This window comes from Pavona decussata, unplaced genomic scaffold (assembly GCF_977016875.1).
Source record: "Pavona decussata unplaced genomic scaffold, jaPavDecu1.1 SCAFFOLD_175, whole genome shotgun sequence".
NCBI classification, from domain to species: Eukaryota; Metazoa; Cnidaria; class Anthozoa; order Scleractinia; family Agariciidae; genus Pavona; species Pavona decussata.
The window spans coordinates 2,117,501-2,145,344 of NW_028145586.1; the positions used below are offsets into that span (position 1 = coordinate 2,117,501).

General features: G+C 37.0%; 1 protein-coding gene across 8 annotated transcripts in view; it reads left to right on the plus strand.

Moving 5' to 3' along the window:
- The window catches only part of LOC146463638 (3',5'-cyclic-AMP phosphodiesterase 4C-like), a 58,340-nt gene that overhangs the window by 21,582 nt on the left and 8,914 nt on the right, over positions 1 to 27,844 (plus strand). For 4 of the 8 annotated variants that reach the window (XM_085084123.1, XM_085084124.1, XM_085084122.1 and 1 more), the window contains 9 exons: positions 5,795 to 5,940; positions 20,189 to 20,377; positions 22,226 to 22,327; positions 23,221 to 23,306; positions 24,291 to 24,328; positions 24,706 to 24,895; positions 25,999 to 26,131; positions 27,228 to 27,267; positions 27,460 to 27,558. In XM_085084123.1, coding sequence (XP_084940249.1) covers positions 5,840 to 5,940; positions 20,189 to 20,377; positions 22,226 to 22,327; positions 23,221 to 23,306; positions 24,291 to 24,328; positions 24,706 to 24,895; positions 25,999 to 26,131; positions 27,228 to 27,267; positions 27,460 to 27,558 — 978 coding nt within the window. In that variant the 5' untranslated portion in view covers positions 5,795 to 5,839. Of the gene's footprint in view, positions 1 to 847; positions 872 to 3,501; positions 3,927 to 5,063; positions 5,557 to 5,794; positions 5,941 to 14,924; positions 15,172 to 20,188; positions 20,378 to 22,225; positions 22,328 to 23,220; positions 23,307 to 24,290; positions 24,329 to 24,705; positions 24,896 to 25,998; positions 26,132 to 27,227; positions 27,268 to 27,459; positions 27,559 to 27,844 lie in introns of those variants that run through there. The other 4 variants (XM_085084126.1, XM_085084121.1, XM_085084120.1 and 1 more) reach the window with 4 other exon arrangements.

The window sequence follows — 27,844 nt, forward strand, 5'->3', positions numbered from 1 at the left end:
TTCGAAAAGGACCCACCAAGCCCCAAAATAGATGGTGGTCTCTGCATGCACCCCCCTTCCTCAACCTCAAAAACATAGCCACCCCTCCATCCAGCAGCAAAAAATGACAGTGAGATTCAAACCTCACTTTTCTTGTTTATCTAGCGATGCTGACTCTTGCTAGCTGAATATTACTGTGTCAACTCAAATTTTAAGGCCAGTAAACTTTTGTCCGTAATGTTCATGAGATAATTATAAGTGGCGTCTTCGATAACCCCGCTATCTCAGACAAGGTGGGTCCTCTTCAATCAGACTTGTTATGACCATTTCCCTAACTGAAAATAAACTGCTTTATACAACACCACTCTTATTTCATTTTAATTAATTTCCAAGAACACCTTTTCTTAACAAGAGAGAAAGAGTAAAAGAGACAGTGCATCAAATCTATCAGTATGAATAGAATGTGAAAATTGTAGCCTTTCATGTAATAATGCCACAAATCAAAAGCTTTTATCACCCAAAAAACAAACAACAGGAATTATTGCAACGAAATTAAAATACTCATTGAGATCATATCACTGATGTCTGGCGCTTTTTTTTTTTCTTTGTCTCGAAAAGAAAGAATCTTTTTAACGTGGTCAATCGATGGTCAAGATTTTCGTCTGGTTTTGGTGACGTCAATATTGTTTCACACCAATCAAACATAAACAGAGACAGATTAAAATCACAGAAATTACCCAGAAAGTGGAACTTAATTTGCCTTTATCGCCTTGCGATCTTTCTTAAATGAGCTCAGTCTAAGTTCGGCGTGTAACTCGACAAATTCGAATCACGGATTGTAGCTCTTGGAAAGAAGTGATCCTTGAAATAACAGTCTTATGGGAGCGCTTAGGTATGTTGATATATAGTCGATTATCCTATTATTTCGATCCCAAGAGTGCTCAAGATCGATACTCGAGAAATATCTAAAAAACAGCAGCCTTCCAGGCAAATTGGCCGCCATTTTGATTTGGGCGAATGCGGTCTAAAATACAGTGTTTGTGTTCGTGTGGGAATTCAATGATACTTCTGTACAAATCGATTCCGGAGATTTTGAAACCGCGAGAACTTAAGGTATATGTACTTGGTTAAAGATTAGAGAAGAGCATGGGCATGTTTCGTGCAAAGCGTGTTTTCGCATGTAAATTAAGCGGCGCTTTCCATTAGGCCAAAATAGGGGTTGAGTGAAAAGATTTTCCAGTTAATCGTAACTAATCGTAATCGAGTAAGATGACAAACCCGTTCGATCATTTCATTCCTTTCGAATCCACTGTTGCCAATAGCTTTTCTAACAGTTACTTACTAAAATAAAAAGTTAAAAAAATATCTCATATTTCTGCAAGGCTGATCGGAAAAAAAATATATGAAAATTTTGAATGCATATGACCACGCGCCGTACGGAAATAAACTGTTTTGAATGCGTTTCGTTGCCGGATCTCTTTTGGTAACGATGCACGTGCCAGACGTCACTTTTCATGTAAATAAACCAAACTGACTGCAGGGCTGACGCTACGGCAAAGGGCAGTTTTGTTTGGGCCAATATTTCAACTCGTACCACTAGCTTTCAAAGCAAATTACCCTTTGCTGAAATATCAGCCGCGTAATCAGTTTTAGAAAAGCATAATGATAAAGATTTACTAATTTCCCAGCTCTCAAGATAAAGTTAAAAGCAACAACAACTATTGCTACACGGCTGGAAAATCTACTGCAATGCGAAAAATACAAACAACAACAAAACAGAACCGAACAACTTGTGACCGCGTTTGCGCATGCATTTATGGGCTTAACCTGACGGCTGGCGCGCATCCTCGTTCCCAGACTTCCCAGGGGCCCATTTCTCGAAAGACCCGGTAACTTACCGGGCCCGATAAGTATATTTTTAAAATGTTTTTTCGCCGATTACACAGTGATTACAGACATTGTTCTCGGCCAATGTTTTCATACAATTATAAAATTTTAAAATTTAGTATTCAAAGCCAACAAACATTGACTTCTGCTAAGAAACATTTATCACCAAAATCACTTATCGGGCCCGGTAAGTTAACGGGGACTTTCGAGAAACGGCCCCCGGAGCCTTCCATTTTTTGGGCAGAAGGGGTACCACCCAAACAGGCGGATTAACATTTAATCTTACCAAGCATTTTAATAGCAAAAATTTCAAAATGTCTGAGCATAAACTTATCCGGCCGGCCAGGCGGAACAAAAACAAAGTGCCTGCATTTTGCCGTCCGCGCGTTTTTGATATGTATGGTTAGGTACGTACGTCTGCAAAAAGTAAAAAAGTGTGAAAAAAAGTTCTCACTTTTTTCTCGCTGTCTCTCCTCTTCCCCGATCCCTCCTACGTAGGCAACATTTTACAACAAGAAAGGCTTTTGAAAACGCTCAAAAAAGTGACTCCGATCAATTCGCTGGGACTTAATTACGAGAAGTGTAAAGCGTTTAATTATCGCCATCTTCAAACTGCGTGGATGACTGCTTTTCGCGCACCTTTCTGGTTTTTGCTCAGAATACATGCGAAGACATGTTATTTGTTTGTGTTCAAATTCAACTGTCCAAACGGATCTTAACATTTTTTTTTACAAGTTGCATTGTCTCCAATGTGTTACGTCCAAAATTTCGCCGAGAAAAAAAAAACGGCACAAAATGTACCCAGAAACTCTCCGAAACTTTATAAGTTCGAGAACTTTCACGGCAAAGCCTTAAGCCAGGGTGCATTCCGTGTACGTCCCACGCCGAAAATACGACCAGTCTCGAATTCTACGCCAAGCGCCTACGTCAAGGAAATATTACGCTGACCGCCACGTCAATCTCGTCCCAGCTCCCATGCATATAGACTCTAAATCCTACACCGGGAGAGAAATCCTGAATATTTCTGGATAACAACTGTTCATTTGAACGGTAGAACTTTTCAAGAACCAAGGAAATTTTTTTTTCACGCTAACGCCTATGAGGGAATATTACGCTAGACATTAGCTCTGTTTTACGTATAGTAGTCGCCCGGCGTAGTCTGAAACGTCAGCCGTCTCCTCCCCCTAACCCACTCGTCGTACGGTGCAGACCATCGGTGACCGATGTTTTGTCGTAGTACGCCGAGCGCTCTGGAAACCCATGCGCCGCAGATCTTCGGGTGTAACTTACAGAAAATGCAGCCTGTGCCTTAAGTTACTTGAGCAATTGAAATTGATCACACAGAAGTTATTTGCCCTCGGATTGCCGTACAAAGGCTGCAATTTGGCCGCGTGGGAGCCAATAGACCAATCCTATAGAGTGCGTTTTTGAGTGTTAATATTTTTCATTATTTGAAATATGGTTGTTAACGGGTCGTGTAGCACAGATGGCAACCGGAAGTCTTAATTTTCTCTTTTGACACGTTTTTGACGTCATTGGTCGAGCCACGCACGTGCACGGAAAGTTAAACAAACGCTTTCCTTTTCACAGCTTTTAAGACCATTATTGTTCTACACACAGAATAACACAGTAACGAAAACTCATACATTCGTACGTACATTGAAGATGTGCCAAACAGCCTCTCGACAGCGTAATTCGTTGCAAGTAGCGGGAAGTAAGTCGTAATTTCATCATTGCAACCAATGAGCAAGCAGCAAGCACCTGTGTCGTCTTCGGACAGCTGGTTCGGAACATATCATATTCAGCTTCCTTGTACGATACATGATCCAACTTTCGAACGCATATAAATAGGCGGCATTCATACGCATTGTGAAGAGCATAACTGCTGTTTAGCCGGACTTCGATCATAATCTGCAAGCTGATCCCGGTATCTTCCGTATACACGTCTGCGCAACGTTGCAAAGATACGCTCGCTTTAAACGCGATTCGTTCTTGATTTCATTGTCAGTATGGACAAGCACAGAAAGGCATTGCAAGCTGCAGCATTGTCCCAAACAAAGGTAAGCGATGCTACTTGCTCTTGATCTCGCTTCCTTTGCGGTTTTTGTTGCCCGAGGTCGGCTGATACAAGAATTAGGTTTTCTTGATGCTGGTAGGATCTGATAGCGAAGTCACAATTGCCCGCACCAGCGGTGGAAAAAGGATGCAGCCATGCTTGTCTGTATGTCGGGTTCTGAGGTGATGCTGTGGCCAACACGACAAGGATAAATAAATGGACAACAAGAAGCCATTGAATCACTGCGTCTTGTTCATCCCTTTCTTGTTTCCTTCCATTTCGTTTCTGTTTTGTCTATATTTTCACTGCGGGTGTCGAAGAGTTTGTTCGCCTCACTCACTCTTAGAGTGTAGCTAAAAGACAACAGAGGGCCGAACAAATTGAAAATTCAAAACCGCATGGGAGATGTTTTGAAAGCTAAGGTAGATCATATTTAACAAACCGGAAGTAACTGGAGATGCAAATGATAAATAAAAAAACACAATTCAGGAGAATTTTTTTTCTAACCTTCAGCAACTATCCTTTATTTTTTGAGGGAAGTAGGAAAACTGTAAAAACGTTTTCAACGTAAGAAAACAAGGATATTTTTGCATTTTTTTTTTTGTACTGAAATATCCTTCCTTCGTTATAGCCTGTAATATCGACGGCGTGTACAATTGTTAATTTATCGCAATCCATGTTTTGCATAAATGATATATTTTCATCTTTTTTTTTTATTTTTGCTTCTTTTTTCTCCCCATAATGACTTTACATAGGTTAATCTTCAATGAATAGCAGACATTGTAATCTGTCTGAGAATTTTTTTATGTTTTGTTTGAATTACAGTGTAGTGAAGAGTTGCAATATGAAGCGGATGAGCGCTTAGTGTTGAAATCATCAAGAGAATTTTTCTGTTAGAATCTGATACTCTTGGATGCATGTGCAAACATTCCAATTTATTTACTTTCTGATTTCACGATCGTGTGGCTAAGATCATAAGAGGGAGATAACCTCTGAAAGACCTGAAATGCGTCGAATAACTTTTAATAACAAATTTCCTATTATAAATCGTTTGAAATACGAGCTTGTTGATCGCGATCGAGGCGACGGATTGCAGTGTTATTGTGCTTATTGCGATGAGGTATTTTTTTAGTTGAGGTGTCGATATTTTAATGCTTGTTCCACTTCTTTGCTTTCTAAATGGGCAAAGAAAATGAAATTAACAAACAAGCCGGCTGTAGTTTCTTGTCACCCCATTCTTATGATAATCGATAATCACACTTGATGTTCGGCGTGATGTCACTCAAATGTCTAAATTAAGTCGCGCGAAGGTACTCGCTACAAGGCAGCGCGGACTTTGCAAAAGTGCTCCGGAAATTTGGCCGATAATGATTGCAAAACTGTTCTTCCTTTGGCTATCTGTAGCGAAGTTTTCATTAGAGCAGCTATTCATCCAGTTCGATTTGTACGATGTGGTTCACATTCTATTCTTAGGCGCTCTCGGCGTTTGTTTGAGAACGTTTGATCGGCGGCAATGGAACGCAAGCACGAAGGTCCGATCGAGCCTTCGGTCAACCGCCTCCCCGGGTAAAAAGCGCGGTTCTGTGTCGTTTGCGGCCGGGACGAAGTTCTATCCGATCCAAAGCTATACACCGGTAAGTTTAACGATTTTTCGGTTGTTAATAGCCAATAGCCAAACTTTAACCTCAAACCATGAAGCCTCGAGGCATTAACTTTCGTCGACAGCACGAAACTGGAGATCCATTTGTTTGAGCCGTGAACGTTTTTACAGCTTATACAGACAGCGCGATGAAGAACGCGGTGAATACGTCTCGCGGGTTTGTCTGTTATACAACGCGTTTTGTAAACATTCTTTTCTTTTTTCTGTTGCAGTTAAACTGGACACTTCTAAGGAACGTGAGCGCTGTTACTTCCACCATGCAGTCAGAAACTTGGAAATCGCAACGATCATCTTTGAAAATCTCTCTCACGACAGACGATGGGGACGAGGTTTCGACAGAAGGTGAAGAGAAGGGAAGGTTCGTACGTCAAACCTTTTGTTGTTTGTGTTTAATTGACCCATCCCCCGCTTGGGGTTCCCTTTGAAACTACTGTGTGATAATTTTGACTCGATAGTTGTCAATCGAAGCCCTGAGCATATAAACCTCCAAAATAGCGAACTGTTCATTTAGCTTCGTAAAATTCTGTTTTCTTCTTCTGAATTCATAAGCCCTGCTCAGTCATTCGTAAGAGGGATAATTGCCTTGAGCTCGATATAAAAGTTTGTTTACATTCTGTCAAAGATAGTTTTCTATTTTACATGAATAATACCGCTACATTGATCGCAGTTTGCTCGATCGCCAGTTCCTGAAATACAAACCGAGGAAGAAACGCAAGGAGATTTTGAGGCTCAGAATTTACGCGCGATTTGTTCATGGTGCCATCGACTTGTGTCTTTTCATAGCCAAATAAGATTAGAAGAAAAACCCTGCCTTTCCCGAAAAATTATTTTCTGAGGGCAATTTTATAGTCTGTTGAACATAGTGGTTATTTAAAGAAAAATCTGGGGCAGCGTTTTCAAGAGAGCTGTTTACGCGTGACCGGATTTCCTTCATGTTGTTTGTCATGGAGAGGCACTTTAGCAATGGCTTTTATTTGTGGTTTTCGGCTGAAATTTTTTATTCGCCATTAACTTCGATGTTAACTTGCGCTTGAATGCATTTTATGGCCTTCAATAGCTGTAGGGCTTGTTTCTCCCAAAAAGGCAGGTGTTAATACTGTCAAACGCTACCCAGTGTGTTTCGTTTGTCTCAATGTATTAGGCCTCTTAACTTCACGGATACGTTTTGAATAAGACAGATTTGTTTTTGGCATTGCAGCAATAAAGCAATTTCGTGGCTCTCATTCAAAATAGATGTGATGTTGCACGTGGGAATAATACCAATCGATAGAAGATAATTTTGGGAACTGTTGCCCAGTTTTTTTCCATTTAATTCGTGCTAGCTATTTGAATTGTAATTTGCTGAGAAACTGATCACAGTCGTAAAATTAAATACAGTTTTCGAATTATCGAAATTTTTGCATTTCAAGGGCTTCCGATTTTTATGGTCTAACACGAAGATTACGGTTAAATATTAATTTGCGCGGTTGATTAGAATTTATCAACGAAAAGAATTTTTCGGCAATAAGTTTTACCCTCTGTTAATTTTGTAAAGCTCCCCGCGTGTTTGGCCTAATATTGATGTCGGAATATAATAGTTGTTGGTTACGCATTGGTGTCGTTTTGACACTAACATTTATCGGCCTTCACGCCTGAAATATTTAGCATGTGATAGGGCTTAAGAATATCTTACGGTATTGTTTATTGTTTTGTTTATCAACGTCATTGTTCAGGGAAAATCATAGTTGTGGCTAAATTACTTTCTTTGCAAAATATTTTGACTGTTCTATGTACAGTTTTGTACATTATGAACTTACCAAGCTCGTGTCAATTTAAGTGCTTTAAAGAATTAGATGCAAAATAGCTGTTAAAAATATTGCCCCGCGAAAAAAAAGTGTGTTATGTCTTTGCGATTTAAAATTACTGTACAGTCTTTCGCCTTTGCTCCTCTTTTTGGGTTTGTCAAGATTCTGAGATAGTTGATGACTTTTGTAAGTCTAGGTCTTTTGTTCCACTTTGTCAGATAACCGCAAAGTTCAACAGCGTTTAAGATTATTAAAAATGTTAATTCAGTAGGTGTTAATTTATGCTAGTACTGTTCCAATCTTCTTTAGAAGGGAAATTTAAATAATGGATGTACAAGCATACGGTGTATAATTTTATTTAGCAGAAGTAGCAGCAGTTTTGAGTGTCTCCCTGTAGATAATTTAAACATATAGACATGAGTAACCTTATTTTTTTATAATCTGTAAGTCTTCTGTTGCATTTGTGTCAGTTTTAAAGGTGAATAAGATAATTATCACAGGCCTCATTAGTTTTTGCTGATAAACAGTCAAGTCGCTATAATGCGTGTAATAGATAACCCTGTAAAATCAAACATGATTCAATCTCCATGGATAAAATCCTTAAGTGTGTCCGGGTTTTTTTGTTATGATATATTACAAGATTCTGACTTTTGAGTGCATGGATGAAACCTTTTTAAAAATATTACCATAATGATTACATATTCCTGTTCTTATACTGCTTAAATTATTGTGCTGTGCAAGCTTCTTGTTGTGAAAACTTAAGTCTGGATCAAATCCTAAATTATTATGACTGAAACGAGAGCAGCTGATTGTGGCATTGTATTTTGGGCTACCAGTTTTGAAAGTTTTTGCTGAGGTGGAAATAAGGAATTTTTAAATGAAGTTTGAGAAGATTTATCAGTATATTTCTGTTGATATGTTAACGAGATATATGTATTTACAGTGTAAACTGCATGTGCTGTAAGTGATAATAAAATAGCCAGTTGGATGCCAATAATATTAACCCTATAGATTGACATTATCAAGCTGTGGTTAAATCTGATTTTTATCATGTGGACAAAGGAAAAGCAATTTCATTCTTCATTAAAAAAATACCAGATGACAGCTTGATTTAATATCAAGCATTTTTGATTAAGAATCATCGTTGGGTAAATTCACTGTTGAAAATTTACTTGAAATTTGGACGACTTTGATTCTTCAAAACTGACAATATCTTAGCAGTGCTCCAATCTTGGTGTTTTTCAGTAGCCTTTGGCAATAAAGAACGGTCACCAGTTTCAAAATTTTTTTCTACATTCCTAGTGTAATCTTAACCGTATCTAGACCAGAGAATTTGAACCTAAATGACTTTTTCGATATTTGAGCAAACACCATGAAACTTCAGAACTTTTTCAGAAATTTATCTGGGAAAAATGCAATGTGGTTGGTTAGTGTTCATGGACTTTGATGTTACCATGGCAACCAATTTTTGACGGGCAGGTCTTTTTAGAAAAAGGAAAATCCCTTTTTAAAAAGAAGAAAAATTACTTTTCTATAACTTTTATGTTTTTAGCTCATATTAGTGTTCCTTTATTGGCTTTTATTACTTTTTGTTCAATTTTGGCACTTTCCTGAAGTTTTGGGGAAATCCCAGAAATCCAAGATGGCGGATCCAAGATGGCCGCCAGTTGGTGATCGTTTTGTAATTATCATGTCACTGCGAACCTGAAAGGAAACGTCATTGGATGTACTACATGTATCTATCCTCAAAGCCTCATTGTCATAGCCTTTATACTTCCGAGGTCATGGAGGACGGGAGAGGGCCCTCCCTTCCCCCCCCCCCCTCCCTCCTACCGCAGAAGACAAAAAAAAGGCCTTGTCTAGATAGGGTTAAAGACAGTGCCGCCTTTTAACATCCAGAGATATTTTTGCACAGTTAATGACTATGCAGAAAAGCAGATCTTAGTATGGATTACTGAAATTCAATTAGAAAATTGGGGGTAACTATGCATTTTCAGAGAAAATTCAGCGGCAATAATTCTAAAAAGCTTTAAACGAATTAACATTGTATGGATTTTTTTTCCAAATTTAAACTTAAAACACATGGTTATTCCTAATTTTCTTTTCAGATTTCAGTAGCCTTTGCTAAGGTCTTCTTTTCCCTCATAGTCATAAGCTGCACAAAAATACCTTTGAATTTAAGTAGGCACCATCTTAACCCTTTAAGCCCTGACAGTGATCAGCATCAAATTTCTCCTTGTAATATCAATGCTTATTCATCCCCTGAGGTCATGAGAATTAAAGATATGATCACTTAAGGTGAATTTTCTTGATTTTTTATAAATTCTCCCCAGTACTTTTATAAGAAAAGTGTGGGGACAAGACAGGAGAATTTGTTCTTTGATATCAGGGGTTAAAGGGTTAACAAATCTGAGTTTCTCAGACCATCCGGAGATGCACAGAGTGTGCGCAGTTACTGTAACAAAAGGAGGGCCGTCCTTTAAAGGAGTTCTGTCACAGAGATTTTGCTGTATTTTGGCCAAAACTACTCATTAAATATTTAATGTAGAACTTTTTCTCTGACATGAAATTGTTTGTAGAGCACCGGAAGGAAAATATCAACTGATTTCTTCGATGAAGAACAAACTATTAACCTGTTTTCAGCAATTTCTCCAAAATACACAGGAAGAACTTGAAAAAAATTGGCCCATTTTTTTCAAGTTGTAATCCATTTCCATCCGAGCCATCGGCAGCAAAAGATAACAAATACCTGCTCATGTATACTTGTGGGGCAATTGTTAACAATACTGAGCCATTATTTTAATATTCCCATCAATACAATTAATTTTTTATGTTTTTATGCTATTCAAAGGCACACTAAAAACTGGTGACACTGCCCCTTTTAGAAGGATTCATCTTTTTCTCAGTCATACATATTTTGCAACATTACATCAATGGTGCAACTGCTGAAATCACTGAACCCAGTAAATCGATTCTTGGTAGGGATAAACAAGTCTTCATTTTAACAGAGAAAGAAGCCAACAGGTGACTCTCATGAAGCTTTGCAGAAGTAGGTTCCACAAGGAAAGTAGCTGGCCATACAGACACACTTAAATTAAACTAAACAAAGAGCCCCATTCCTTTCGTCTCTCAATCATTTAAAATTTTGAGTGACTACCGGTAAGCCACAATCTTGGACAAAACTGTTGAGAAAGGTCAAGTAAACCTACAAATTCCACCTCCACATTGATACGTCGACATCCCCCCCCCCCCCCTCCACAGTGTTGGTCCACTGCTGAAAAGAAGGCAGGGTAATCATCTGACCATCACAGTGACATTGAGTGAGGGGAGAGGTGGAGGAGAATAGCTCTATGGCTATGTCTTTCATGGCTCTATTTATTTTCTTTGAAGGAGATTTAAATCTATGTGCGCAATTTGCAATTTTCTTAACTAGTTCTGTTCAACATTGCAGTTATCAGAATGATGTATTAATCGGTAAATGACACAAGCATACTTGGAAAAAAAATTTCGAGTGCTCCTGTTGTTAAACTAGGTTCATGGCACAAACATCCTCCATACTGCTAGGATTGGAACGTCAATGTGTGGCATATGCACTATGGAAATAATGTGATGTAATGTTTTAAGCCTGCTGAGAATGATGTATTTAATCAGTAAATGACACAGGCATACTCAGAAAAAAAATTCTGAGTGCTCCTATCAGGAGTCGAACCTACATGTAAGCTATCTTCACCATAGTTGCCATCGTAACAGCCTTCTGCTTGCTACCAATAACAGACCAGCGGCAACAGCGATGATTTATTAATTATTGAACACTATGAAGGAAACATTTGTTTTTGGTTAAATTAAAAGAATGAGACATTGCATCTTTTGTAGATTTTCAACACACTATAAAAAACCAATTACAGTGCGACCAGGAAAACTGTGAACACCCAAAATATGTCAGGAATGCTTATTATTTTTAAGCCAATCATGTTTGAGGACTTCACACGCCAAAACCGCAATTTAAATGACCGTTACTAGTCGCGCTTAATCTAAATGAAAAGAGTCGAAAAGGCCAATATTACGGGCGCTCGTGCAACGACAATTTCCACTCCCAGTAGTGCTAGAATGCCTATTTCTAGATCATTCAGTAGACGATTGCATCCCTATTTGTGACCCTAAAGCACGTTCGACTTCGTCGACTGATTAAAGGAGACTTGCAGCCGGCAAACTGTTGCGTTCTTTCAGCTCACTTTCGTAGAAAAATGGCAAACAAAGGAACACGAACATTTCTTATAGTGAAGGCTTAAAAAAAATATCGGCTGACTGTTGAGTTGTGATAAGTTCATCGTTCAATAAATCGTTCATGATTTTTATTGAAATTATTTGTTTTATTTCAGAGTAGTAGATAATACAGGTATTAGCGACGGCGCCACATGTTGAAAGCAACAATTCCTTCAGAGCGTCAGTGATCGGTGAAAGGACACATACATGCACTGTTTTGTTTCTTTATGAGTAGTCTGAGAGCTTAAACGACCAGAATTAGCTCAAATTAAATCAATTACCCTGAAAATCTAAAGCCGACACAATTCTTGCCGCGCAAAGAACAGTAAACACTTTGCAGTTTGGCAAGTGGATTTCGGACGCGTGATTGGACAGAAATAACATTTCTGACATATTTCAGGTGTTCATGGTTTTCCCGGTCGCACTGTAAGACTTAAAAATATAAAAAATATATGGCAGTTCAAAATATATTTTGCTAAATCTTAGTGTCTTTTGTGAAAATCCCAGTGTTTTTCTGTTACGACGAGCTGTATAATCATATCAAAGTACCTGAAACATTTTCATCCCAACCTTTAATTTCAGCAGAATATAGATACCTATTCCCAAAATAGCCTGAGTAAATGCTTTAATACAATGTACCCCAAAATACAGTGAGAGGACTGTACAGCTGTATAGCTGTAGGTCAAGTACTGGGCTGCAGACGTGACTGCTGATAATTCAGGATACTTTAATATAATTTTTTTTTTAAAAGTTATTTTATTGTAAATACATGTAAATATTTTGTTGGTAAAAGGCCTTTAGCTTTAGTGTATGTGTAATTTAATGTTTCAGGTTATATAATACATTAAAACCACAAAATTTCACAGTCAGACACTTTAATAACTTTGGACTAAAATTTGTTCACAATTTTTTGTTGTCCAAAATTTTTGACGTCTGAAAGTTCCTAGTATTATAGTGTACAAAAATTTTGTTCAAATTCAATAATTCAATTCAGTCCACAGATTGTCTATCTGAAATAGAGCGTCCAAAATTTTTGGGGTTTTAATGTATGAGAAACATCATTTGACACAGAAAAATAATTAATTACTGCATTCTCATCAGCTTTCACCTAACAGCTTTAATCGCTTATATCAAATAGCAAATTCTTCTAACCTGTCCCCATACTTTTCTTATAAAACCACTGTGGAGAAGTTAATTCACCTTGGGTCATTATGTCCTTAATTCTCATGACCTCAGGGGTTTAATAAGTATTGATATTACGAGGAGAAATTTGATGCTGATCACTGTTAAGGCTTAAAGGGTTAAAAGTACTTACTGCACTTGTGAAAAATGAGCAACTACCTATTTTGGTGATTTTGACAAATTTTAGAATGAAATTAATTATTGCAAAGTTTATTATGCTGTACATACCTAGGTGCACACCATTGTCCGAGACAGACGGATGCCTATTACAAGGTGGTTCTAACTTTTAGGACTGTAGATGAAAAGTGTGACCATTCAAATGAAAGCTACTGAGCAGTACAATGTACTTTCCTGTGGTGCTGTTTATTGTGTCGTACAAGGTGGTTCTAACTTTTGAGTCTGTGGATGAAATCCTAAAGTGTTCACAACCATTCAAATGAAAGCTACTGTCTTGAGCAGTACTTTCCTGTGGTGCTGTTTATTATACTGTACAAGGTGGTCCTAACTTTTGAGTCTGTATAATATGAAATCCTAAAGTGTGACCATTCGAATGAAAGCTACTGAGCGTTTCTTTCCTGAGGTGCTGTTTAATATGCTGTACAAAGTTTTTTTTCTAACATTTAAGTCTGGATGAAATCCTAAAGTGTGACCATTCAAATGAAAGCTACTGAGCGTTTCTTTCCTGAGGTGCTGTTTAATATGCTGTACAAACTTTTTTTTCTAACATTTAAGTCTGGATGAAATCCTAAAGTGTGACCATTGAAATGAAAGCTACTGAGTGTTTCTTTCCTGTGGTGCTATTAACATGAGTGTCCAAGGTAGTTTTAACTTTTGAACCTGTGGATGAAATTTGTAAGTATGGAAGCCAGTACTGTAGAATTATGGTGTAAACTAAATCCATTTCATCCTTTTTAACTTTTAAACTTTGACAAGCATTAGAGTGGATTAATGGGTCAAGTGGGCACCAGTTTAAAGCTTGCTTTCTTTCATGTAAAGAATAGCTTTTTGTTATTAATTTTTTTTGTTTTGTTATTGTAATTTCCATACATACCTGTCCCTTGGGGATTTAAACTGCTCCAAAAGACAATAGCTTTTGTGTTTTTATGTTTTTGCTGGTGCATTCGAGAGTTGTTAATTGCAGAGGCATTTCGCTGGTACCTTGTTATCTTGTCTTTACATGTATGCGAAGAAAAAAGATTAATTGGATTGGGAAAGATGTGTAGTCCTCCAAATCATCAATAAATAAGATAGTAGATTCTGAGAAAAAGGGCATGTTTTGGCTTCTTTTTTTTTCATCGAGTATTAATAAGCATTAATTGGTCAACCATTGATAACTGTATAAGCTTCCTTACAATCTTCAATGTTTTTCAGCAATTTACACTTGGCTAAATGTAAACAACAAGGCCTGTTTGGACGTCAGATTTGCATGCCAACCAGGCTAAGCTAATGCAGTTTTCAATGTAGTGTTCTTTGTTGATGCAGTTTACATTTTTGCATTTTTCACTGAGAAAAGCTTATAGTCAAGCTAATCACCAGTTAAGCTTCTGAGTCAAGTGAAAGGAACAGTTTAACGCTTTGACATTCCAGCCGAAACTTATTCTGTTTCTATGGCACAGAAAGTTATAAATAATGCATACAGTCGTGTTTGTTGCTTTGAAGGAGTTGATTGATTGCTGTTGCACTGGACAGCTAAAAGAGAGCAAAGTTGTAGGTTGAGCAATTTCACGTGCTTCAAAGCATGTGCTTTGAAAATCTTGGGTGTATTGAAGCATTGTGTTTTGGTTGAGATCTGAATTAAAAATAAGCATCTATATTCATGTGAAAAGGACAGGTTTTCTGTTTTAACACTCATAATTATTCCTAAATTTATTATGCTCTCAGATGTAATTTTTTTTAACTTGCAATAGTCATATTTGAAGGGAAGTTTGACAGAACAGGGAGATTTTGCATGAATTTTGTAGAATCCGTGAGGGAAAACCATTAAACATTTCTTTTGACATAATATTAATAATAATTCTGGTTTATTTATGCAAATCTGGTTTTGTCCTCAAATACAGCTGCTAGCATTATCAATAACAATAGGGCTCTTCCATATATGGCAGGGACTGAAGTTCCACTCGATGTATTCATCTCAAAAGCAAAATATTCCGGCAAAAATTGGGTGAATGATGTGTTTTATAGGCTGGAACTCAAATTTGTCGATTGTACAACTCTAGAGGCAAGGGATAGAAACAAAATGTTCAATGGAAAATCAACAATAACACGAAATGAGAGGGAAACTGGTGGTAGCCAGGTGGCCCCATGCTAATAGTCTACATAAGCATGGGGGCCGTGGGTTCAAGGAAACAGACCTCTACTTGGTATTTACATGCTTTTATTTCATTTTGATATTTCTCCTGCCCTCCTTATTGATGCATCTGTGTTCAGGAGATGTATTTTAACTCTGCATTCGCTTATCAGGCCTAGCATAACCTGTGTAATATGTTGAATTCGTCCCCAAATCCACAAAGATGTCTGTGTGGTTTGTGTTTTTTATTTCTCACTAAAAGATGTCTTGTATTTTTGGTAAAATATGTGTACAAATTTTGGTTTTCGATTTTCATTTGTGTGTCACAAGAATACCCCAGACATTTTCATCCTAAGGTCATTTTTTTTATCACTAATCAAAGTAGTTTATCCCTGAAACATTTGTAGATTTCTCAAGAAATAAGTCGACATAAAATACTGTATGTTAAATTGAATTTGCTCTGAGTTTGTAGTGTTATTGTGTTTTTTTGAGTGAAGTATGTTGTCAAGGCTTACCACAGCATGAAAATCCTGTTTGAGTACTAAATCTTAAAGTGTAAAATTTTGTTCCTTGCTTATTATGCTTGTACATATCAAAAACAGGTGATAGAGGCGATTTTTATGTTGCAAATCTTGTACATCTTAGAATCTGAATATGTAAAGTACATACATATACAGCAAGGCTCCTTTATATTCCAGATCGTCTTGTGCATGATTCAAACAAGCATCCCCAAAATTCTACATTACTTTTGAATACTGAAACATTCAGAATTTATTTTTATTTTTTAGTGCACTGCTGTTTAGTAGAATGATGTCTTGAGCCTCAAGAATTTTTCAGACATGTTTTTAATATGAGTAATTTGCATTTCTGCTTAGATCTTCCTCTTTGAATTAGTATGATCCTGGTGCTAACACAAACTCGCAATTCATATAGCAGATATTTCTTCTTTTCCCTTTAATTTTGATTCATGTTTATTGGGCTTGCTCCTGGATTACTGTAAATGAACATTCAGAAAATAGCTTTGTAGATCAAGGTTAAATGTTATTGTCTGAAATTTAACACCAAAACATGAAGAGTATTTCAGTCTAACAGTGAGCAATCTAGAAAACATTTTCATAAACCCTGTTCATTTGCAGTGAGAATTACAGTGTCTGCCAAGGCTTAATTTCTTGTCCTTGTGGTGGACTTAGTGTAGTTTTGTTAATTGTAGCTTGTACATCAAGTAGGTGAACCAAATGGCATAACAGATTTTAAACATTATTTTATATCAGTATGGTGATTGATAAACTACTTCAGTTGAAATTAATACACATGCAAGTCCAAGCAGTTTCAATCAGGTGCCTTAAAAAATCTTCCCATCTCTCCCAAAAGGGAAAGAGAACTCAAAGACTACTGAAAAATATTACTGTACAGTACAGCTAGTTTTTGAATGGTAATGCTTCAGGATTTCATCCACAGACTTAAAAGTTAGAACCACCTTGAATTGTACGGCATAATAAACAGCACCTCAGGAAAGTACTGCGTAGCTTTTACTTGAATGGTTACACTTTAGGATTGTATCCACAGGCTCAAAATGTAGAAACACTTTGTACAACTTATAAACAGCACCACAGGAAAGTACTGCTCAGTAGCTTTCATTTGAATGGTCACACTTAAGGATGTCATTCACAGCCTCAAAATGTAGATTGAAACACTTTGTTGACATATTAACAGCACCACAGGAGTACTGCTCAGTGTATGTAGCTTTCATTTGAATGGTCACACAAGTTTTAGGATTTCACAGACTGTAAAGTACTTACTGTTGAGTGGCCTTAGTAGCTAGTTAGATATATGTTTTTATTTTGTATGCTCCACAAGGTACTTCTAACGTTTGGTTTATTAGATCAATTCTTAAAATAATCATGTTGTGACCACTCAAATGAAAGCTACTGAGCAGTACTTTCCTGTGGTGCTGTTTATTATGCTGTACAACTGTTTCTAACTTTTGAGTTTGTGGGAACTAATATTAAAGTGTGGCCATGCATTCATGTGAAAGCTATATTAGCTCTTGTGGTACAGTACATTAATTTCTTGTTACTTTTTACTGTTGAGTCTGTAGCTGAATCCTTAAGTGTGACCATTCAAATAAAAGCTACTGAGCAGTTTTTTCCTGTGGTGCTGTTTGTTATGCTGTACAAGGTGGTTCTAACTTTTGAGCCTGTGGATGAAATTTTATCCTTAAATGTAGACTTCAGCCAGTACTATATAATTATCAATGTGGAAACTAATGCCAGATTTTATCCAAGTGACAATTTCATGTTAAGATCTATCATTTTTTTTCCTTTTCCACCTTTTATGCATGTCACGGATAAGAAGGGTGTTTCAGCTTGGTGCATGCAAGGAAGTTTTGCAATGCAAATTTTTACTAACAATGTTTAGTTGCAACGTCAAGATAGAATACAGTGTATGTAGTATTCTGTCTTGACCTAAGCAAGCTTTCTTTTGTGATTGTAACACAGTCATTAATTTTGTACAGGAGCAACTGTGTTCCTCAACAGTTTTAACTCTTCTTGTTCAAACTAATCAATACAAAAACTAGATCCCCATATATTTCACTCTGCTTGTCAAGGAAATCACGGATTCAATTGAAATATAGTGTTAACTTTGGTACAAAATGTATGGTGTCCAGAAAGGCAACGAGATGCATTATCTGAGAAAATTGTTATAGCACATTATTGCTGTACTTCCAAAAATAATAATTCTTGTCCCAGAAATTAACGAAACAGAAGTTTTCAGGAAAGATATAGAGAACTGCTGGTAACAAATATTGTTCTGGGAAGGAATCCTGATGGGATGAAAATTTCAGGGGAGAAGGGTTTTGCAAATTTTGGAAGATCCCTCCTGAAGTTGCCCTCTTTCTTGAGAACTCCAGGAAGACCAAACATTTCTGTTGCATTTTCTGCCTGGTGTTGTTGCAAATTGAAAGTGGCATTTTTTTGTTGTCTGAAGATTTGCCTTCAGTGGTCACCAAAGATAAGCTCACTGATAAAAGCTCTTTAATTAAGGGATAAATGTTCACTTGAATCCTAAGTTCATGTCACTTTCAACCATTTTATCATTTATGTCTTAAGATTTCACACTATTTAAAAATGTTGTCATAGGTTTGTAACATGCAAAAATTGTATTCCCTCGCTTTCCTGTTGGTGTGGATTTATTAGAGAAAGTATTAACTATTTCCTTTTTGGCTGTGATATGCTGCTGAATGTGATTATCTGCTTAAACCTCCGCTGCTCAATTAATTGGTAATGAAAGATGGGTCAAGGTATCTAGGCGAACCCAGTCATCATGGCTTCTGTGTGGTGTCCTTGAAATTTCTTTCCAAAGTAATGTTTCACTTTTTTTAGTGTTCCGAAGTTTTTGGTAGATTCTAAATGTTTTCTGTAGATCTAGAGCCTTGCCAGCCTTTTATTCCTAGCTTCTCTGTTTTGTGTCTGTTACATCCTATGTTCATGTTGTCAGTTGTATATTGACGTCATTCTAAAGGCAAAGCTCCCTGGATAAGCTAACTGTTAGCTTTTGAAGCAATTGCTAAATATTGTTTAATAGACCCAATGCAAAAATGGCTGACATTTTAAGGTGATTCCGCTGAAAAAGAAGGAGTATTTAAAATTGTCTAAGACTTGGTCCAGTTCACGACTATGTTATGAGCATTACAAAAATGCAATAAAAAATGGGGGTCACCGTGCTCGTTTTTGTGCAACCTGGATGGCTATTATGGTAAATAGATGACCCACGAGGTTTATATTAGGAACGCTAGTAATCAGAAAAGGGAACTATCATTTCTAGAAAAATTAATTTCTTGCATTAAAATATCGGAGCAGTTCAACAAAATTTACTTTAATCTTACACAACAAACTATTTTCATTGAACTGGAATTAAGATTATGAAAGAAATTAAAGATTTTGCTGCGTGTGCACGTAATCAGCACTACCTAAATACGTGCTTTTTAAAGCATTCAAATAAAAATATCTCAAAGTAGAGTATTAAACTTTTCTTTAAATCGCGATATATAGTGGTCAACCGTATGACATTTAAATTGATGCATTAAAAAATGGGGGTGACCGTGCTCGTTTAGAAGAAAAGGACCGTTTATTTTCCTGCCGAGCTTAACCTCAAGGAAATCCCGTAATGTTGTACGCGCGCGCGCTCGTGCGCGCGCTAAATGACGTGGAAAATTATGCGCAGCAAGGATGCGCAATGCAATTCGATGGAATCACCTTAATATTCTTTTGTCTGGCCTCACTAACCTCGTTCTTGAGTTCAAATATCAAAAGAATATTTTACATGTACCTTGGACAAGGCTAGTGAGGCTAATTTTAATACAGACAAAAGAATATTAAAATGTCAGCCATTTTTGCATTGGGTGTATTAATAATAACAGAAAAATAAACATCTCAGATTTATTGCGTAATTTTTAAACTGTTTTCAAGAAGAATAAACTGTTTAGAGAAGTAGTAGTTTTTAGAGAAACTGGGAAAAAAGATTGAAAATTAAAAGTGTGGAGGTTAATACATGTAATAATTATTATAAAAGAGACAAACACCAAACACTCCGCTTAACCATCCCGATGTGTCTAAGCATTGTTAGTGAACTGTTTGGGTGTGTGTCTTTTTCCCCCTTAACTTCTTCTTCAAAAACTCATTAATAATATCGTAAGCCCCTTGACCTATCAAGTGGTCGATAAAACAGCATGTACAGTGGTTTTAAAACGCGATAAAACCTCCTCCTTATTAGTATGCAGTGTTTAATGTTTTTCCGGTATGCTAATTTCCAACGTTCACAAAAGCATCATTGTTATGAACTCTCTTGACACAGGCTTTTCCAGGAATATTTTTGAAGCCGTTCAAAAAACTCGCAGGACGTTTTATCGGGTCTAAAACCACTTGGCTGCGCCTCGTGGTTTTATATCCCAACAAAACACTGCTGCTCGTGTTCTAAACATTACATAAAAGCACTCCTCTTTTCTTGTAAACTTTCAGGTTTATCATCCCCATAATGATAATATTCAGCCAAACATTTTTGTAACATTAATTTTATTTTCTCTCTGACAGCTTTCCAAGGAAGCGTGAGCGATCAAAGTATTCTTCCCAAGGCGAAGACTCAGTCGAGAGATCAGATGGGGACAGGCTCACCTTACAGGTCCCCACCCAGCGGCGGGAATCATTCCTTTATAAATCAGATAGTGAATTTGAGCTAGCATCCAAATGTGTGACGTCGAGACATCATTCCTTCAGTGAAGGGTGAGTGCATGCATGTCATTTAACATTGTCCTCTTAACTGGTTTAAATGATGCAAACACTAAACTGTTGTCAGTCTGCACAAAACTGATAGTTGCAACACAGAATGACCAAATAGAAACTCCATATCTCCGCTGTCTTAGAAGAGTGGGGTACATCGCTACTCTCTAGTTATGTTACGGTTTACAAGTGAGTAAGAACAAATTATTATAATTTATTCTTACTAATTATTATTATTTTCATTTCTGTGGAATAAATTGTCTCAGGTTATTAGGGTATCCCTGCTGCATGATTTGCGCATTAACATGATCCCAGCATTTTGCAATAGGCATTATTATTGTCAAAATAAATAAATTAATTTGGACCCAGTTAAGGAGGGAGCCTCCTAATACGGGGCTATTTTTACGCAATTTTTGACTATGCGGGAAAAGTGGATCTTAACAAGGGCTATTGGAATTGGGGGTAACCATGATTGTTAAGCAACAAAATACATAAAAATGTATGGCAAGTTTCTCTGAATTTAAGTTTAAACGTCTCTGAAAAATACATGGTTTCCGCTAATTTTTGTTTTGGATTCCAACAGCCCTTGCTAATACAATCGAACCTCGATTATCCGGACTTTTTTCTGTGGTCCCAATGTTTTCATGAATATTAATTAGGTGTGATCTTGAAAACTCAAAGTCGTAAAAAGCCCAATAATCCTTTCAAAAGACTGTTGAAACAGGGTATTATACTTTGCGCTTTTCAACTTTCGCAAGTGCGACGAGACAAAGAAATATTCTGATGTGTTCAGCTGGCTCAATTGTTACAGGCTGCATGTGTAGATTTCACATTATTAAAATGATGTTTTCTTTGCTGTAACCTTTTGTTTACATTTCTATCTCATTAATATTCATATTTTCGATTATCCGGACTCTCGATTATTCGAACTATTTTTCAAGGTCCCGTTGAGTCCGGATAATCGAGGTTCGACTGTATCTGCTTTTCTCGCATTTTCTTAAACGGCGCAAAGATATCTTTGTTTTAGCAGGGGCTGTTCTCAGGAAACCTGGGTGTCTTGGATGACATCCCGAGACGCGCAGGATGCATGCACAGTAGCAAGAGACGGCACCATCCTTAAGGACGGTGCCTACTAATACAGAAGTATTTTTGTGTGGCCGATGACTATGCGGGAAAAGCAGATCTTAGTATGGGCTACTGGAATCCACAAAGAAAATTGGGGGTAACCATGCCTTTTTTGGAATAATTATTATTCTAAAAAGCTGTAAAATATAAAGAAATGTCTGGCGTTTTTTTTCCAAATTGAAGCTTTGTTATCTCTGAAAAATGTACGGTTACCGCCAATTTTCTTTTTGGATACCAAAAGCACTTGCTAAGTTCTGCTTTAGAACTCCACGTAGTTTTAAACCGCACAAAAATATCCTTGTATTAGTTGGCACAACCCATAGGAAACCCATTATCTCGGGATGTGCAGAATGTATGCACAGTAACAATAGTATGCACCGTCCTTAAGTGAACAACACTTCCCAGTAGCTCAGTGGTTAGAGTAGGGGATAGTTATAAAGGAATGTACCGTCCCTTTTTAGTGGGGCAGGGAGGGGGATGTTTTCATAAAAATGTGCCTATATGCGGAAGGGAGGGGCTTTTAACCAGAATAAAATTTTTGTTTACAAATAGATGGGCCGAGGGATATATTGATGATTGATGGGTTTCAAGTTAAGGTATTGATTCATTACTCTGGAAAAAAAGGGCATTCCCCTTAGGGATTAAAAGGGTGTGGCGAGGCATCTATAAGAGAATTCATGCAAATTCATCTTTTACAAAGGTTGGATAAAAATCCTTGCTTTGCAGAACTCGAGTGGAGGAGTTGGTCACTCCTTTCGCACAGATCTTGTCAAGTCTGAGAAATGTTCGAAACAATTTTATGTCGCTGACAAATGCCAAAAAAGAAAAGTAAGTTGTTACCAATCTTGACTGTGATAATGATTAGAAGTAAATATTTTTTGTTACAGGAAGTTTTTTTTAGCTTAATTTTGTGATTTTGGAAGGGCAATTATTTTACTCTACATTTCGTGCGTATAGAGTCTAGGCTGTCATAAAATAAAAAACCACCATTCTTTTTTCAAGACTTCAAAGTTTTGTGATTTAATAAAAAGTCACAAGAAATGCAAATATGTGGTGCTGTGGGAATTTCCTGTATTAAGGTTTAAAAAACATTTTCTAAATAAATACAAGTAATACGCTATTAGTCCTCTCCTTCTCTCCTCTTTGTTTATTGTTGATGTAAAAACTCTGGTCCCAAATTTAATGATAGTAAGAGTAAATTCCACATACAGGTCCCAGTTGTTCAAAGATTAGAAAGCTTTGTCCAGTAGATAAGTTGCTATCCAGCAGGTAAAATGTTTGAGTTAGGGTTCATCTCATTTACTGGATAGTGATTTATCCACTGGATAATGTTATCCACTTCTTGAACAACTGGACCCTGAACAGTACTACTCAGATGTAAGTTGACAATCTCTCACGTCTTGATCGTTGCGTGTTGAGACTCTTTTCTCGATTCTTAAAACAAGTTTTTAATAATCAAGTCTCAAGTCAAGAGGCCAGTCATTTGAGTTTCTAGTACTTGGCTGATCTCTCAAAACATGAAAATTAATGATTAATTCATAATTATTATTGGACAGAAAAACAGCACTTGAACTGTACCTTAAAAGTTTTGACGGATAAGTAGTTTTGTGATTAGCAATAAAGCTTAATTTTCATCTGAAACTCATTAATTTGAACGTGTTTAAACAAAACTTCAAATCATGCATGTTTTAAACTTTTTATGATATTTATCATGGTTTCAGAAGAAGAGGATCTGTAGGATCGCAGATTTTGCGGAACAACAATTTAGCGCAAGATGCCCAGAATGGCTCAGGGTTGTCGTGCTCAGGTACATATCATGTTTAACAGTGATGTCTTTGAAACCTGTAGACCTAAATCTGAGGATTGACTGCAAAAATTGGCAACATGATGTTGTATACATGTAGTTACCTACAATCAAGGACAATTAAGAGCTTGTGAGAAATGTTACAAAGTATGCTATTCACTGTTTTTTTATTGCGACCCAGTTCAAGTTTAAGTTCCAGTTTCTTTACTTCCACATATAAATTAAACATAAAGAACAGGAATTGGAGAGAAAGGAATGTGGAGGTGTGAAAACGAAAACCCATGGGGTTAAAAAGTGTTTACACACCTGAAATCTTACTTAACAAAAGGATATCTGCATTTAAATTAATCTTAGTTAGCGAGCATACATGTAAATAAGCAAACATAGGTCAGTAAAATAAACGAATAAGTAATGAAAAGAAGAAGAAAAAGAACAAATAAGTAAATAGCTATGCAGGAAGTTAAGAAATCACCCTCAGGCTATGGATGATAGCAGATATTCTTTAAATCTTTTCTTAATCTTTGAAGAGATGCTGCATTCTTGATGTTTAGAGGTATTTTGTTCCAAAAATCAGCAGCAGCATATCTAACACTGAATTTGCCGTATGCACACAATGGAAACATGGTACCGCAAATGAAAAATCTCTGTTCCTGACCCCCCCACCTCCTTACAATGTTGAGCCTGTGTAACAACAATGCAAAGAGGACTTCATCATTCTATCGGGGGAGGGTGTGGGGAACTTAAGAGCAAAATGTGAACAACTCTGCATTTAACCATTAGATATTTTGCATATCTTTTGTCACACTCCCTTTCATGGTGGAAACAAAATGATATCAAATATTATTATTATTATTATTATTATTATTATTATTATTATTATAATTATAATTATTATTATTATTTATTATGATGATGATGATGTCTGTATTGTAGCCTACTTTTTCATGGTTTGCAAAAGTAGTAATTAATAATATTTTCTTTTTCAAGGTTCCCTTCACCTTCCAAGGGATGATGGCTATCAAAAGGTTTGCAGTCGTCGTTGTTAAATTGCAATTAGATTTCTATTATCTTATGAACCAAAGTCTCCCTCTTTCATTATAAGATTTCCTTTACACCTTTTGAACTCTAACAAAAGGCTAATACTCAAAATGTCAACTTTCGAATCTTTGTACAGTCTCCAATTTACCTTACAAACTCAGTTGATAAAACAAAGTGAATATATTGTTGACAGGAAAACAAAATAAGCTTTGATCCTGAAAGATAATTTTGTTTTCTCATCTGAAAATAACAGGATCAGATAACAATTTATTTTCTCCAATACATTTTTGCCTGGTCAAGCTCCACAGTTCCGTCTTTCCTTTTACCACTGTATCTTAAATGTTGTTGTATGTTCATCTGACAGCTTGCTAATAACACCTTGGATGAACTGGACTGGGTGTTATATCAACTGGAAACATTACAAACGCACACCTCTGTCAGTGAAATGGCTTCTAATAAGTTTAAGAGACTATTAAATAGAGAACTCAAAGATTTCTCCGAAAGCAACCAGTCTGGGAACCAAGTGTCGGCCTGGGTTTATAACACGTTTACAGGTAAGTTCCTGACATAAACCAAACTGATCGCAGGGCTGACACTACGGCAAAGGGCTTATTTACTTGGGCCAGATTTATTTCAAATTGTACAACTAGTCTTCTTCAGCGCTAGAGTTACAATGAGAAAAACCAACAGCTCTTAAAAGTTTAAATTTGAATGTAAACATAAATGGTTGATGGTTAACTAGTGTACATGACATAGCGTATACAACAGTGCATAAGATGCATTAGGTTAAAAAATAACAGCTACAAAAAGTTTAAATTTGAACGTTAATGGCTAACGGCTATAAAAACGGTTACAAAAAGTTTAAATTTATTTTTGGCCCAAATAAATAAGCCCTTTGCCATAGTGTCAGCCTTGTAATCACCTTGGTTTATTTACATGTAAAGTGATGTCTGGCACGTGCATCTCTACAACAAGAGATCCGGCAACGGAACATATTCAAAACAGTTTATTTTGCATCATGTGGTCCCCTGCATCCGAAAGTTTCGTTCCTGACATACATTGTGGAGTTTCCAGAAAAAATCCATACCCCTCCCCCCTCCATATGGAAAGTCATCGGAAATTTCAGGGCAGGATTGAGGTCTCAAAAAAGAAAGTACAGTATGAAGCTAATTCATATTGGGTTGGGAATCAAGTCCTTACCTTTGCCATACCAAAAACCATTGATAAATGTAATTGCTGAGATATAATAATTATATCAAATACAAGCAAGAGTGTTTTATCCCATTTGTTAAGAATAAGAAGTGGGTTGTAAAAAACAAGATGCTGCTGAATTTTTTTTAACCTACTTCAAGCTGTTTGGGAATCAAATGAAACATTCTTTCAAGTTTTTGATATACAGTCGACTCCCGCAATAACTCGTTATCGGGAGTGGACTGTATCTTCTCAAACTGCTTATAATGTTTGGAGAAATTCAAAGAAAAAGGTCAACAAATTTAATGATAATTAAGATCACATTTCCAAACCGCGTCAGGGTGGTGGTTTCCTTTGTTTTCTCTTCATGAGTTATTAATGAGTCGAAGAAGCGCCTTTATCCATCAAGTTTTGGCAAGAAACTACTTAAAAATACATGCTAAATACATTGGTTTTGTCATCATAGACAAGCAACTAGAGGTGGATGCTGTTCCTGGTACAAAAACAAAAAGCCAAGGGATCCGTGCAAGATCGCGGTCCATGGTTAACGGTGTTCGAAAATTAACTAGACTACACAGCTTCAGCGGGTCTGTTCCAAGGTATGTGGTAATCCCAGGAGGGTGTGGTGGTGACTGAGGAGGGGGTTTATTGGGTGTGGCAAAGAGATGTGGTGAAGGGATGAGTTCTATTTCAACCACAGGTCTCCAATGAAAAGAAAAAAAACAACAACAACAGCTAAGTTTTGAGCAAGGTGGTGCAAAAACACTGCCTGTACTCAAAGTAATCCACTGATCAGAAGATCAGGGTTCGTGCTACTCCTTGAAGTCCTTTAAAAGCTCTGGAATTTAATTTTAGATTTCAGGGGCGCTTGAAAAGCCCTTGAAAAAAAGAATTTTTGCTGAAAGTGCTTGAATATAATGAAAACTCCTTGAATTTTTGTTCAGATGGGAAATAATGTGGGATGGTGTCAAAGTATTTCAGGGATTGAGCGCAGATTTCAAAATCAGGACAGATTATATCCGGGGAAGCTTTCTTAAAGTTGATATTCATGACCAATGAAAACATTTTGAAGCAGTGTAAGACAAAGTAACCTTGCTTTTAGTACTCCTTGAAAATTCAGTTTTTAGTACTTGAATATGCCTTGAAAACTCCTTGAATTTTATGTCCAAAAACCAGCACGGACTATGGAAGATAGTCCACAAGGCAACATACTGGGAATATCTTGATCACAATTCAGGCCAGAACATGGTGAATAGTCAAAAGGAGAGTGCAGTATGGGGGCACTCTCAAGATCAAATTGGAATTTGGAAACGTTGGTTTTTTAGGAGAGGGGAAAACTGAAGAACCCAGAGAAAAACCTCTTGGAGCAAGAGCAAGAACCAACAACAAACTTAACCCACATGCATGTTTGATACCTGGTCGAGGAATCAAACCCGGGCCACAATGGTGGAAGCCGAGTGCTCTCACCACTGCACCATCCCTGTTCCCCAATACTTGCCACCGGATCCTGTGGGTAATTGTCGGAAGAAGTGACTTGAGATGTCTTCTTCAAAAGGTCTGGTTTTGTCCTAGTGACTTGTTCCCTCATGGCTGGCAAGTGGGTCCTAAGATGGCCTCTTAAATATCAGTTCTCCATCTTTAACTTACTGTCCCACCTACCAGACAACCAAGTTGATGTTTTCCCTCTGTTTGTAGATTTGGGGTTGAGGTTTCCAATGAAAGTGAATTAGCAAAGGTGAGTTTCTTCTTGTCCTGGAAAGCTTTCTGTCTTTTTCCTCTTTCCTGTTTGATCAAACATGCAAGTTATGAGAAGGAAATATTAAATCTCCAAAGATTGAATGTCTTGATATTCAAATACATTTTACCGAGTAGATGGATGGATGCTCAGGCATAAAGGGTCAAATTTCCATGTATTGTTTGTTTTCAGGTTCTAGAAGAAATAAACAAATGGACATTTGATGTGTTCAAATTACATGATATTACTCAAGGCCATCCCTTGCTTGCTGTAACATACACAATCCTGCAGGTAATCACTGTCTTTAGTACTTGTTTTATGATGAACTACAGAGGGCTAGACACCCAAAACCTGCACTTACAGTTCAGGCTTCCCCATCAACTATACTAAACAAACTTTGTAAATATCTATAAATGTGACAGAATAAAATTAATAATAAACTTCCTTCCTTCTCCATAACCCAAAGTGTTGATTAGCACACATCTGTGGGGCATGACAAGCGAGATATCATCTCTCCCCTTTCTCGAATTTCCTTTCTCATCTTCATCATCATCATCATTGTCGTGACTCCTCCGGG